This window comes from Ailuropoda melanoleuca, chromosome 4 (genome assembly GCF_002007445.2).
Source record: "Ailuropoda melanoleuca isolate Jingjing chromosome 4, ASM200744v2, whole genome shotgun sequence".
NCBI classification, from domain to species: Eukaryota; Metazoa; Chordata; class Mammalia; order Carnivora; family Ursidae; genus Ailuropoda; species Ailuropoda melanoleuca.
In genome coordinates this window covers 11,531,121-11,544,928 of record NC_048221.1, presented here as the reverse complement: position 1 = coordinate 11,544,928, position 13,808 = coordinate 11,531,121, and the positions used below count along the sequence as shown (strand labels likewise).

At 45.5% G+C, this 13,808-nt stretch overlaps 1 protein-coding gene across 1 annotated transcript; it reads right to left on the bottom strand.

Annotated features, from left to right (window-relative positions):
* Positions 1-4,411: 4,411 nt before the first annotated feature.
* Positions 4,412-9,389, bottom strand: LOC100465297 (C-type lectin domain family 4 member G). The gene is made up of 7 exons (XM_019793428.2): positions 9,288-9,389; positions 9,008-9,118; positions 8,710-8,763; positions 8,539-8,628; positions 8,047-8,198; positions 6,672-6,775; positions 4,412-4,858 (listed from the first exon to the last, which is right to left on the bottom strand). The coding sequence occupies exons 1-7, from the start codon at positions 9,301-9,303 to the stop codon at positions 4,732-4,734; spliced, it is 654 nt and encodes a 217-aa protein (XP_019648987.1). The 5' UTR covers positions 9,304-9,389; the 3' UTR covers positions 4,412-4,731.
* Positions 9,390-13,808: the final 4,419 nt, after the last annotated feature.

Genomic DNA, 13,808 nt, shown 5'->3' with positions numbered 1-13,808 from the left:
CCATGCACATTTTAATGGCCAAGTCTGTTGTCAAGGGGGTGGAGAGGGAGAAATCTCACCCAGGGAGCAGCAGTACATATATGTGAACAACAGTAGACTCTCCAAAGACTTCCATTCACCTTCTTCTACTGAAGGCTGAGGAAGGGAGTGAATACCTGTTTTTTTGTATTTCTGGACCACCACTCACTCCTGCAATCCACATACCATACACATGACATGGTATGCTCAAAGTACATATGTGGTATGAAAATATTTATAATACAAGTGGCAGGTGTCTTAGTGTGGGGGTGGGGAGTCTCCATTGTCTTCCATACTTAATTTATGTTTTTCATTCAATGGATTAAATTCATTCTGAATTTCTGGCTCAGCACCCACCTCTTTTCAAGTTCCTACTTGATTATCCTTTTGCTTCCTGGACATCACTCCCAGACACTCCCAGGCACTGTCATCTCATGAGGTCTGAAAGAGGATCCCCCTGCCAGAGCTGCTGAGGTTGGCCCCAGGAGTCATGCACTGCACCATCCCACAGGGTGCACAACCTGCGCAACTGGGCATTGAGGACTGGGCACTGCCCTCCCCTGCTGTCTTGCCTCTCACTTCCCAACAGTTCCAAATTTGTGGATTTTTTTTCCTTTCCTTTTTTTATTTCTTTTTATTTTTTAATGATTTTTTATTATATTATGTTAGTCACCATACAGTACATCCCCGGTTACCGATGTAAAGTTCGATGATTCATTAGTTACGTATAACACCCAGTGCACCATGTAATATGTGCCCTCCTTAATACCCATCATCGGTCTATCCCATTCCCCCACCCCAGTCCCCTCTGAGGCCCTCAGTCTGTTTCTCATAGTCCATAGACTCTCATGTTTCATTCCCCCTTCCGTTTACCCCCTTTCTTCTTCCCTTCCTTCTCCTACTGATCTTCCTAGTTCTTATGTTCCATAGATGAGAGAAATCATATGATAATTGTCTTTCTCTGCTTGACTTATGTCGTTTAGCATTATCTCCTCCAGTGCCGTCCATGTTGCAGCAAATGTTGAGAATTCATTCTTTCTGATAGCTGAGTGATATTCCATTGTATATATGGACCAAAACTTCTTAATCCAGTCATCTGTTGAAGGGCATCTCGGCTCCTTCCACGATTTAGCTATTGTGGACAATGCTGCTATGAACATTGGGGTGCATATGGCCCTTCTCTTCACTACATCTGTATCTTTGGGGTAAANATCTTTGGGGTAAATACCCAGTAGTGCAATTGCTGGGTCATAGGGAAGCTCAATTTTTAACTTTTTGAGGTACCTCCACACTGTTTTCCAAAGTCGCTGTACCAACTTGCATTCCCACCAACAGTGTAAGAGGGATCCCCTTTCTCCACATCCTCTCCAACAATTGTTGTTTCTTGCCTTGTCTATTTTTGCTATTCTAACTGGCGTAAGGTGGTATCTCAGTGTGGTTTTGATTTGAATTTCCCTGATGGCTAATGATCTTGAACATTTTTTCATGTGTCTGTTAGCCATTTGTATGTCTTCATTGGAAAAGTGTCAGTTCATATCTTCTGCCCATTTTATGATTGTTTGTTTTTTGTGTGTTGTGTTTGAGAAGTTCTTTGTAGATCTTGGATACCAGTCTTTTATCTGTAGTGTCATTTGCAAATATATTCTCCCATTCCGTGGGCTGCCTCTTAGTTTTTCTGACTGTTTCCTTGGCTATGGCAGAAGATTTTTTATCTTGATGAAGTCCCACAAGTTCAAATTTGTGGATTTTTAAACTTCGTCTTCATCTCTTAGAAGCAAAAAATTCATTCCCAGAGCAAGCATTCCAATCCAGGTCACTATGGACTCCCATGTAAATGATCCACTATTCTCTGGTCTCCCCATAGCCACACTTGCCACCCCCCACCCCGCAGTCCTGCAGCCAGTGACTCCATGAAAATGCAGATGGGGATCCAATTCAACTTCATGCTTCCATGGCTCACCACTGTTCCTCTCATTCCCAGACCTCAGTTTCCATCTTCCTGGTTTTATCTCTGCCTTAGGGCCTTTGCACCTGCTGTTCCTCCTGCCTAGAAGCCTCTAACCCCAACTTTGCCTCACTTAAGCATTACCTTTACGTCTGCAAGGATCCCTGTCCCACTCATCCCTCTATTGGCCAAGCCCAGGGATTCTCAACATAGGCTCTATTGACATTTGGGACCAGATCATTTTTTGTGGTGGGGACTGCCCTATGTCACCCCAGCTTCAACAAGATACCTTGGGAAGAGACTGAAATTGTTCCCCCCCCCATTGAGGATCGTTGATCTATGTTGAACCCCCTGCTCTCTCCTCCCACAGCGACTGCCCAAATCGACTAACTTTGCATGGGACGATGACATATATTTGATGGAAATTCACATTTGAGCTAATCACTTGACACATACCACCCCACTGAACCCTCAGGAAGCTCCTCAGGCAGCTGAGACTCCTCACCTCACTCCTGCATGGAGCTAGAATTCAGCCTAAGCTCTGGCTCTGGCACCACTCTCTTAACCAGCTCACAATGCCCTGTCCACCCATGAGGGTGTGACACCAGGTACTCTAAGTTCTGGTGGGGAACACTGACCAGGAAACCCCTCAACATCTGAGGAGAAACTCCAGGGAGGGCTCCACCCTGAGACCACTCCCTTGCAGCTTGTCTTCCTGACACACTTACTTGACCAGTGGCTACTGTACCCCTGGCAGATCCCATACCTCTCAGCCCCTGGATGTTGTATTTCCGGGGGTAGGTGTTGCTGCTGCCTCAACTTTGTCTTATGGCTGCAGAGGAGAAGCATGTTTTTTCCAAGAGTACGAAGCAGAACCACCACCACAGTTTTTACCAGACTCTCTGACCCCCGAGACGTAATCCCCAGAGAACTTTGTTGGAGGAAATGCAATTAGCTCATCTTCCCTAGTGTGCCTCTGAGTCTAGCACACTTCCAGGAAAGAAGTTTGTCATGAGGACATTGACTTTTTTCAGATTCATCTCTCTTGGTTGACAGAGGGATAACATGGTACTCCATGTTTCCCATGATGAAGCGTTTAAATATATTATTACCAATAACAGTTATAATGTATTGTTTTTGTTATGTGGGTAGAGCTGTGCTAAGCATGCAGTGTCCTATAATTCTCACCGTAGTGAGTGCCTGCAAGAGTAGCTACTCTGCACATATATATCTCCATGCATAGTTTAATTTTTCACTAAAATACATCAGAATATCTGTAGTTCTTAAAGTCACTTAATGTTTTGTGCAATGGCAAATATGATATTTTCTTTTTTTCTTTTTTTTATTTAAATTCAATTAGCCAATATATAGTACAACATTAGTTTCAGAGATAGTGTTCAATAATTTGTCAGTTGCATATAACACCCAGTGCTCATCACATCACATGCCCTCCTTAATGCCCATCACCCAGTTACCCCATCACTCTACCCACCTCCCCTCCAGTAACCCTGTTTGTTTCCCAGAGTTAAGAGTCTCTCATGGTTTTTCTCCCTAAATGTGATATTTTCTAAATATTTCTTTGTCTATCAATTTGCTTTTCATTTGTAAAGCGTAATCTCTGTACTTATTTTGGATGCAGCAGACGTGGTACACACTTCTAAAGTCTAAAGGTGTGTGCAGATGCTTTAGTGTCTCTGTGAAAACAGTGATGTCATGCATGAAAAATGGTATGTTTGTATCTTCTTTCCCGAATTTTAATTCTTTTGTTTCTTAGTGTTTTATGGGGTGCTTTTTTGGGGGGGTGTCTCACTGCCTTGTCTAGGGCCCCAGAATAATGTTGAAGAGAAATCCATAACTATGGAAAGCCATATATTGTTCCTGAGCTAAAATGGAATGTTCTCAACAATGCACTGTGAGGTATGACTGTTATAGTAGGACTTTAGGTAGAGATCAATTTTAGGTTCAGACACTTCTGTTCTATTACAAGTTTGCTGAATTTCTTTTTGATCATGTTTACCTTATATGAATTATTATTAATTGCATTTATTAATTTTAAAATTTTATGTGGAATGTTCCTCTAAACACAAATTAGAGGAAATATATGATGGACTCCTATGTCTCAGCTTTAATAATTGCAAACACTTGGCCAATTGAGTTTCTTATACACAATCTTCCAGCTTATTTGATTTATTATTTTAAAGAAAATCCCACACAGTATATGAAATTTACCCATATATACTACCCATACTCATGTTAGTATGTATTGCTAACATATAATGATATATCTCTATCCATCTATCTATCTACCCATCATCTAGCTATACCATGCCATTAGCACACCTCACAAATAAATAAAAATGCCTTCATGTTTCCTGATACACAATCCATACTCAAATATTGTGATTTCTTCAAAAACTTTTTCAAATCAAAACCCAGACATGGTATACACGTTAATTTAGCAATGTTAAGCCTTTTTTATTTTCTAACAATACTACATTTGCCTTTATTTATGTCATTTCTTAAAAACTAGATTATTTGTCTTGTAGAAAGTCTTACACAATATATTTTCCTCACTGTTCCATCCTGGCATCATTTTTCATGTTCCTCAACAGCATTTAGAAGCAGAGGCAAGAAAGGGGAAAGATGCTACCAAGAGGACTGGGGCTTTCAGGAAACCCCCTTTTCTGCAGAGAAGTTGGGGAATTGTTATGAGGTCACATATCAAGACAACTTTTCCCAAGACTGCAGACAGAGGAAAGGGAGCAGGCTCAGCAGACCTGTGGCTTCTCGCAGATCCAATGATACCAGTATGCATGGCATGTATCAGAGGACCAGGAGCCAGACTTCTCCATGAAGACACAGTCATAGCCAGAAGATTTGGTATCAGGCCAGTTGCTGTGAAAACACACACAAGCATCAGCCAAGTCCCTTAACCACAGTGCCAGAGCAAGCCACACTTAGCCATGCCCAGCTGGGCTTCTCACCATTAAGATCCCAGAAGAGGATAAGTCTACCAGGTTTCTTACCTTGGGGATATGTGAGAAATCCCTACAAGTAAAATATCCTAGCCATATCTTATAGCAAGTGTTTCTACATGAAGGAACTATGGACATTGGGTGCTCTATCATTATTTGTTGTGGAGGGACACCCTATGCACTGTAGGATATCAGCCAGCATCACTGGCCTCTACCTACTAGAACATCCACTCTCCATTGTGGCGACCAAAAATATTGCAGACGGTGCCAGAGAGCTGTAGGGGGAAATCACCTTCTGTGCACCACTGTTTTATAATAATCATTTGGTGCAACATCTTGCATTATAAATGAAATACATGAGGCCAAAGTGGAACCAACGACTTAACGTCCCTAGATCTCTGAGATTAAGTTTGAGGACATGATGCATTTGAATGTCTGGTATATAATAGGTGTTAAGTCTGTCAAAGGATCCCATACCCTCTTTCCTAAACATTCCTTGAAATGTTTACAACACTCATTCATTCATTCATTCATTCCGAAATAGTTTATTGTGCACCTTCTGTGTACCAAGCCCTGTACTGGGTACTGGAGACACATCAATGAGTTGGATGCCTGCTCTGCCCTAAAGCAGCAGACTGTCTGATAGGTAAGACATGTATAGGCAAAGGAAGACCATAATTAACACAGCCACAAAACTCTACATAGTGTATGACCAGGATATTAAGGGAGCTGGATTAATTCATTCTCGGCAAAGGATGGATTCCTCTAAGAGGCTTGACACACATATTGTAGCTCACCAAACCAATAACATGTGTTCTAGACGGATGAGACAGCAGGAGCAAAAGCAAAAAGATCAGATGCAAGACAGTACTCAAAAAGATGAGCCATTTGTCACATAGCTGTGGCAAGGAGATGGAGAGCCCTAGGGAGTGTAGAAGATGAGACCATAAAGATGAATGACACCCACTGTCTGGGCACTGAAACGTGCCATCTGAAGATTCTGGGTTATCCATGTGACACTGAGGAATTAGGTGTTTCCTAAAACTATATCAAAGGCATGTTTTAGGAAGATGGCCCCTTGAACTTGACTAGAGCATGGGTTCATGAGAGCAAGACTAAGTATAGGATATATAGCAATCATCCTGACCTGAGCTGAGGCAGAAGTGGTGGAAATTAAGGAAAGCAGATGTACTCGAGATGGTCCAGGAGGCTAAGCATGAAATTCTGGGAAAGTGCGTAGACATGAAAAAAAGTTCAAGAACAGATGATAACCAGAATGTGAGGTCATTGCATCATATGTTGAGGGATTAGGATGGGATCCCCTAGGCAGTGATTCCTTGAATGTGTTCTCTAGGACACTAGAGGCTCCGGATAGATCCAGATGAGATGTGCACCTCAAAAAGCTTGGCACATCACACACTGCCTACTCCCTCCTCAAACTGTATGGTTCTCTTCAATGTATTAAAGGCACTGACACTTCCTACAATAAAGAACTTCCTATTTAATGTTGTTTAATTATGATCTACACACACACACACACACACACACACACACACACACACCTCTGCAGCTAACAAAATAAAGTTAAGCATGACAATAGGAAATTTGACAGTCACGTTGGTTTTGGCCAAAATCAGACACTTGAGGCAATTTGGGAATCTGTGGGAAGATGTCTTCAAGATACAATGGGACAGACAAGCTCAGGTGTTCTGAGTCCCAACAGGGACACTCACACAAAGGTGGGCGCTGAGCCATCTTGCCACTTGTGAATGCCCTTTGGGTACTGTTTCCTGAGGCCAATCCAGTAGCCAGTACTTTCGTTTGGACTCAGGAATTTCTGCATGAGAAGAAGGCAGATTAAGTCAAGAAATACAGCGAGATGGGTAGTAAGGAGGGCACGTATTGCATGGTGCACTGGGTGTTATACGCAACTAATGAATCATCGAGCTTTACATCGGAAACTGGGGATGTACTGTATGGTGACTGACATAATATAATAAAAAATCATTTAAAAAAATAATAATAAAATAAAATAAAAATACAAAAAAAAAGAAAAGAAATACAGCAAGAGGTGAGAATGGTGGTGGAAGCAGTACATGAAAGGGACTAAAACCTAGGAGACCCCAAGGGCAGGGATGTTGTCCAAAGCAGCATCCTTGGCTGAAATTGGCTGAAAACTCTGGGTAGATATCCGTTTCCACCATTATTATGACCTATGTGGTCAGCAAATTATGAAAACTTATGGTCCTTAGGCTTTTCATTTGTAAAATAGGGATAACAATGGCAGGTGCCTTCCAGGATTTTCTCAAGTTTCTTTATTATTATTATTATTATTATTATTATTATTATTATTATTATGTTCAGTCAGCCAACATTTAGTACATCACTAGTTTTTGATGTAGTGTTCAATGATTCATTAGTTGCGTATAACACCCAGTGTTCATCACAACATGTGCCCTCCTTAATACCCATCACCAGCTACCCTGTCCCCCCGACCCCCTCCCTTCTGTAACCCTCAGTTTGTTTCCTAGAGTCCAGAGTCTCAAGAGCCCAGTGTGGCTCCTAGCTGAGCACTGGTTAAGAAGTAGTTAGGATTATTCAAGGGCAAGGTTTACAGGGTGAGAAATGTGGATACTGCCCCCTTAGAAAGTGTTCTGGCAATCAGTTGGGTTTCACTGATAAATATTGAGTCCACTGAACCATATTGAGGATGTCTAATCTGGTTCCTGGCACTATCAACTCAAAAATAAGTCAGGACTACTCCTAGTCTGGAAGTTCTTCATGTGACAGGAGATGAACCAGGGATCTGGCAGCATAGTCCAGTGTTGAGAAAGAGAGGGTGGGAAGGATGTTGAAGGACAAAGTTGAATCTGATGAAGAAGGAGTAGGAGTTGTCCATGTAGATAAAAGGAAGCATTCCAGACAGAAGGGCCAGCAGGAAGAATCCCTCAGAAGCAAGACTGAATCCTGGCCAATACTGCCTGGTAAGGGAGTAGAAGGGTATTATGAAGGGCAGAGGAAGGATTTGCACTAGATTCTACAGGAGACAAGGACATGAGCTTGCAATGACTTGAAGGGTCCCCAGAGCACCCCTCCCCACCTTCCCACCTGCTCTGCTTGGCTGTTGATGATCACTAAGTGAGCACCCTTCTCAGTGCAATGATCCTTGGCTTCAAACCAGTCCTGTTGCTGTGTGGAAAACAGATAGCAGGAGCCCTGAAATGCCATCCAGTTTTCCAGGCAGGGCTCACAGGAGGATTCTGGAGAAGGGGAAAGCTCTGTTGGGGCTAGGGACTGCACTGGCCACTGAACAAAGCCTCCAGTGAAATGATTCACCTGTGCATCTTTGCCACTTGGCAAAAGGGAGCACAGTAGCTTCCTGTTTACTCATTCAAGAGATGGGCATTATCAGACGGCAGAGTAATGCCATGCAGGGGGCCTCAAACTTTGTATGAACATCAACCCTGATGGAGGGGCGATTAAAACAACCCTACGTAGACTCGTGTGCTGCAAGAACCGCTACCATCAACAATGCCCAAGAGAACAACCTTCCTCTCCCAGCTCCCACTTCCCACCACCCGCCCTGCCCCATCACCTTACCGTTGCCTGCCCGCACAGCCTCCATTTGCCGGAACACCTCTCCCCGCGTGACGTCCCGCTTGTGCCCAGCATCTGCCAGACCCTGCACAACTAAGGGACCCACACAGAAAGGCAGATCAAGACCTGGAGGTTTGTGTGGCGAAGAAGCCCTCCATGTCATTCAGCACTCACATTTGATGTCCAACTGCTTGAGTTCTTCCTGCATCTGGTTGAAGAACTGTAGTACTAGAAGAAACACATGCTGATATGCTCTAGACCTTTTGACACATGGTTCTTTTCCCACTCCCCAAATTGCAGGCTGAGACGAGGAGGTCAGTTTCATTCTAGACTCATTAAGTCCAGCAATGCAGTCCATCCACCCCCTACTGACCCATCTCTGCCCCAGCTCTGTAAAGTCCTCTTCTCAAGACTGCAGGCTTGGGAGCTTGGGTCCATGTGATCACCCATTCCCAATGGCTCAACACGTTACCCTCAGCCAGGAACACACCGAAGATGAGGACGAGAAGAAGCAACATCAGGGTCATTGCCAGGCAGAAAAACTTCCAGGGGCCATCCTGGGGCAACTTTCGGTCCCGCTGTGCTGCAGGGAACACAGAAAGCATGAGGCAGTACACACGGTCTCTGAAAGTGCTGGAATCATGCTAGGAATGTGGAGGGATGAGCCTGAACCAGGCCCTGGAATGAGAATCAGTCAGCTCTTCCTGGTATTGAGGAGGGTGTCTACTCCTGCCCTCAGCCTCTTGACTCACCTGGTTCCCCTGGCATGGGTGGAGATTTTCCTTCCCTGGGCGTGAAATCCTGTAGCCTGATGTTCTCTGTGGCTGCATTCACCTGTGGCTGCAGCTTGTTCTGTCTAGCTACCCACAGAACTTCTGGTTATTATTAAAGACACACCCATCCTATATTAGGAAGTGCCACCCCCCATGTAAACCATCAGATGTTTCCTTCCTGCTCAGTAAGGCCCCCAAGATCTCTAGATCACTTATCAGCAATTCATGTCACAAGGAGATGGCATTAGAATCTTGAAAAGGTATTCTGTTCTAACTATTCTCTACAACTTTGTTTCTCTCTCAGTTTGGGGGACAGTAGCGGCCCCAGAAACCTTCCTCCACGTTTCCAGTGTATTTGCACCTTTAGGCTTCTGGTTATAGTCATTTCAAAAGATCTTGCGTTTTCTCAGAGATGAAGTTGTAGTAATTTCAACACTGGAGTTACGTTTATGCTCTCAGAACATGTGGCCACCCCTCCAACACACATTGCTTTATAACTTTATGTTTTGAATGGAGAATATGGTGCAGTAAGGAGGACAAGCAAGCTGATGTAGTCGAGAGGCTTCTACTTATCAAACCTGTTGTTAAGAAATGTTCACACAGCACGTCATTGCATGGGTCTTTTTCTCTCTGAATGCCGTTACAATTTTGTGCTTTTTCTTTGGTTTTCACCAGGTTGACTATGGTGTGTGTCTGTGTGTGTGTGTGTGTGTGTGTGTGTGTGTGCACGCGTGTGCCTCCATATTCTGTTGGGAATTTACCCAGCTGGGGATTTTCTGAGTTCCTTCTGTGTTTTCATTATCGTTCATGATTTTTAGAAGTTTCAGAATTCTGAGCCCCAGATCTCCTACTCATTTATTGTGATGACCTGCCATATGCCACCTAACCTATCAACCTCAGTTTCCCTATTTGTAAAATAGAAATAAGTACCCTGCCTATCAGGGATGTTCTCTGCATTGAGACTATAGTATCTGGTGATTCACAATCTTCCCATATATATGGTTATGGGCCTTTTGAAAGGCATAGTAATATTTTTAGACTTGGCCAAGCAGGATGCCTACCTGGGTCCTGAACATCTGCAGGCCCTCAGTTTCAGGTGCATTCCTCCAGGGGAGTCCTCCTCTGCTATCTGGGGTTCAACAAGACTGTCAGTGTCTTCTAGGAAGAGCACTTCAGGCCCCCAGGACCACAGTGAGTTTAAGTGGATCTGGTCATAGGAAAGAATGGTCTCAAGATGTTCACTCCCTCTGGTGCCTGTCACCTGCCAGGGACAACCCTGATCCCCGTTTCTTTCTCTTGGGGCATTCTTATCTTCAAACCTTAAACACCTCCCCCCAAAACACTGCATGTATGAGTTTTATTACAGGACCTTCAATGCCAGTCTTGAAAGTCAGACTCTGAGAGGTAGAGGTGGCTTGCCACTGAACTCCACACGAAGCATCTATTGAGTCTCTACCATGTGCCCAGCAACTGTTACAGGCACTGGGGACAGACACATCCTATCCAGCGTCAGACCCAGGATGGAGGAGCCTCCCCACAATGTGAGGGAGACATCCGCTGGTCACCATGGGAAATGTGAAGGAAGGGATGTTCTCCCTGGGACTGAAAGGATGAGTAGGGCTTCTCTGGGCTGATAGCAGGGGAAAAGGAATTCCTGCCACAGAAACAGAGATCAGTAAGAGTAGAGAGTGGGAAAGTGCATGGTTGGATCATGTCCACATGCTGGGAGAGCTTGGGGGGATAAGCCTGAAAGGGCACCCACTCAGTCAATGAGTAGGAGATCTGGGGCTCTGAATTCTGAGAACTTTTAAGCCCATGGGCCTGAAGCCTGGACAATGGGGTATGAAGTGGATCCGACAAGGAACAGGGACATGCCCATGCTCTGTCTTGAGAAGGACCCTGCAGCCCCCCTTGTCCTCACCTGCTATGATGGTGGCTGATAGTGATGAGGTGAGCTCCCTCCTGTGCCAGACAGCCTTGGTCTGATTCAAGAAAAGTCGTCTGAGGAGAAATAGTAGCAGGAGCCCCCAAACACCTGCCAGGCATTGGTCTAGGCTCACAGGTGGATTCTGGGGGGTAAGGCAGGCTCCCCTGGGGCTGAATATTGGACAAGTCTCCTTCAATTCTAACACCACCTCCATTTTGCAACTCTAGGCTAAAATGAGATGGGACCGTTTTCAATTTCTTGAGTGTACCAGACCCTCTCGTCCCCAGGTCCCACTGCATCCCTCATGCCCCACCCCCATCTCCTTCGATCAACCTGTTTCAGGTCACATGCCACCTCCTCCAGGAAGCCTATCCTGCATCCCCACACCCCAGACTTGGCCAGGTGCCACTCTGCCTCCTAGCTTGCCCTGAAGCCCCCCATCCCATGGTGCTGTCATCACCTGGTTATGGGTCTGTGTGTCCCACTAGACTTCAACAGACCTCGTGAGGGCAAAGATGGCATCTCACTGGGCGCATGCTGTGTTCCCAGCACCCAGAATGGTAACAATTAAATGGAACAGTGAATTCTCAATAAAGATGCATTCAAGAAAACAGTGAGGAAGGACATGCACAGTGCTGGGAGACCCTACAGTGCAGCTGGGAAAGGAGGGACATGGCATCTGAGCTGTAGTCTGAAGGATGAACAGCCCATGACACACAGCATCACGGAGGGAACAACTAGCAGGGGACCAAACATGAGCAAAGGCATGGAGAAGTGCCCAGAATGGGGGTGGGGGAAGCTGGGACGTCAGACAGGGGCCAAAATGTGAAGGAAATTGGAGGCACCTTGGATCTACCTCTCCGGGGCCTGCGGGAGAGTGGGCTGGAAGGTGGTGCCAGCCTGGTCTGAGGGTCCCCACGACACTCTCCTCTAAGCTCTAGCCCACTGGCACAGCAGAAGACCCAGAATGTGGGGGCAATCTGGGGGATTTCCTGGCACAACTCAATTCCAGAACAGACATCACAGAAACACACATTCAACCAAGAAATGAATTCAGGACTAAGGAGAAAATCATTGTTGCTGCTTCTGGACACCCAGAGAGGTCAGGCTGTAAGGCTAAGGTCACATAAGGGGGTCAATAAGCCAGGAGCTGGAAATCCCGAGGGCTCAGTACCGCTGCTTCTTGCAGCCCGGCCTGGAGGGGACGCTGTGACCCTGGACAAGTGGCTTGGCCTCTCTGGGCCTCACTTTCTCTTTGGTGGAATGAGGCTGAATGATAAGGAGAAGAGACACAATGTGTGTAAAGAGCCTGGCACACAGTAGGTGCTCAGTGTAGGTGAACTCTTCCCCCTCAACCCCCATTTCAATCTTTTTCTTGAACTATGCGTACCATGCTTTCATTTGTCTCACAGGTATTTCTTGTGCACCTACTGTGTGTCAAGCAGTGTGTGGCCACTGGAGATAAAATGACCAGTAACCAAAGTCCCTTTGAATCACAGCCTTGTAGCTTTGCTCAGTTGTTCTGTGATGCAGGATTCGTGCATTTCTGGGTCCGTGCCCTGGGTCTGACCCAGGGGTGATAAAGAAATACTGTCCGAGTCGATTCCTACCCCAGACATTCATCAGCCCCTGCTGGGTGCCACAATCAGTGCTCACAGCTGCAGATGGAGAGATGGGTCAGACCAAGCTCGTCCTCAAGAGTAATGTCCTGCACCTGCTTCCCTCCACAGTACCGTGCCCCTGGCCCAGGGCATGTGGGGCAGTTTTCCGAGTCCTCCGTCTAATCCCAGGCACATGAATATGGACTCATTTCTGGTCAGTGAATTTCCTTTTCGGATCTTTTTACCACCATGGGTTTCAGGGAAGTCAACGGGACTGTAGCGTCCTGGGAGTGGGCTGCACCTTCATGACATTTATCTTCAGGATCTGAATGACTTCAGCACTCGCCTGTCTCCCCCGCCCCTTGCCCGGTTTCTCTTAGAGGTGGCACTTGGGTCCAGTCACTTTCCGTCTCAGCCCAAACTAGAAACACCGCGAATATGTATAGGACAAAATTTCCACTATGGATTGAGCTGTTAAGTTAAGTTGAAAAACTCTTCAAACCCTTGGTCATCGTCTTGTTTAAGAAGTTCCCCCTCCGTATTGTATGGTGCGCTGGGTGTTATACCCAAGTAATGAATCATGGAACTTTACATCAAAAACTAGGGGATGTACTGTATGGTGACTAACATAATATAATAATAAAAAAAAAGACCCCCTCCTTTTGCTAGGTGGCTGTGTGATGGTACATGGAGGGAGGAAGCCTCATGCTTGATCTGCTATTTGATAACTGGGTGAGGTCGGAAGAGGCTACACTAGCTGGTTAGTGTGATAAGCATGACCGGCCTTGGTACCCAAAGCCTGTGGGCCAGATAACTCTTATCTTCAGCTCAGAGGACATCCAGCCCCAGCTAGCATGTGTCCAACAGCTGTGTATGCAACACCTGAGCCCTTCTCTGGGGAGCCCACAGTGACCAGGACTGACATGCCTGCTCCTGTGGACATGACAGTAGAGGGGAGAAGGTGGGTGATGA

Excerpts from the sequence above, each read along its gene's own strand:
- LOC100465297 (XM_019793428.2), bottom strand. Across the intron at positions 6,776-8,046 it reads TCAACAGCCAAGCAGAGCAG|AAATTCCTGAGTCCAAACGA; the intron begins GTGGGAAGGTGG and ends CTTCTCATGCAG. Across the intron at positions 4,859-6,671 it reads GGCTCAGCGCCCACCTTTGT|CAACTGGCCTGATACCAAAT; the intron begins GTGAGTGTCCCT and ends GTGTTTTCACAG.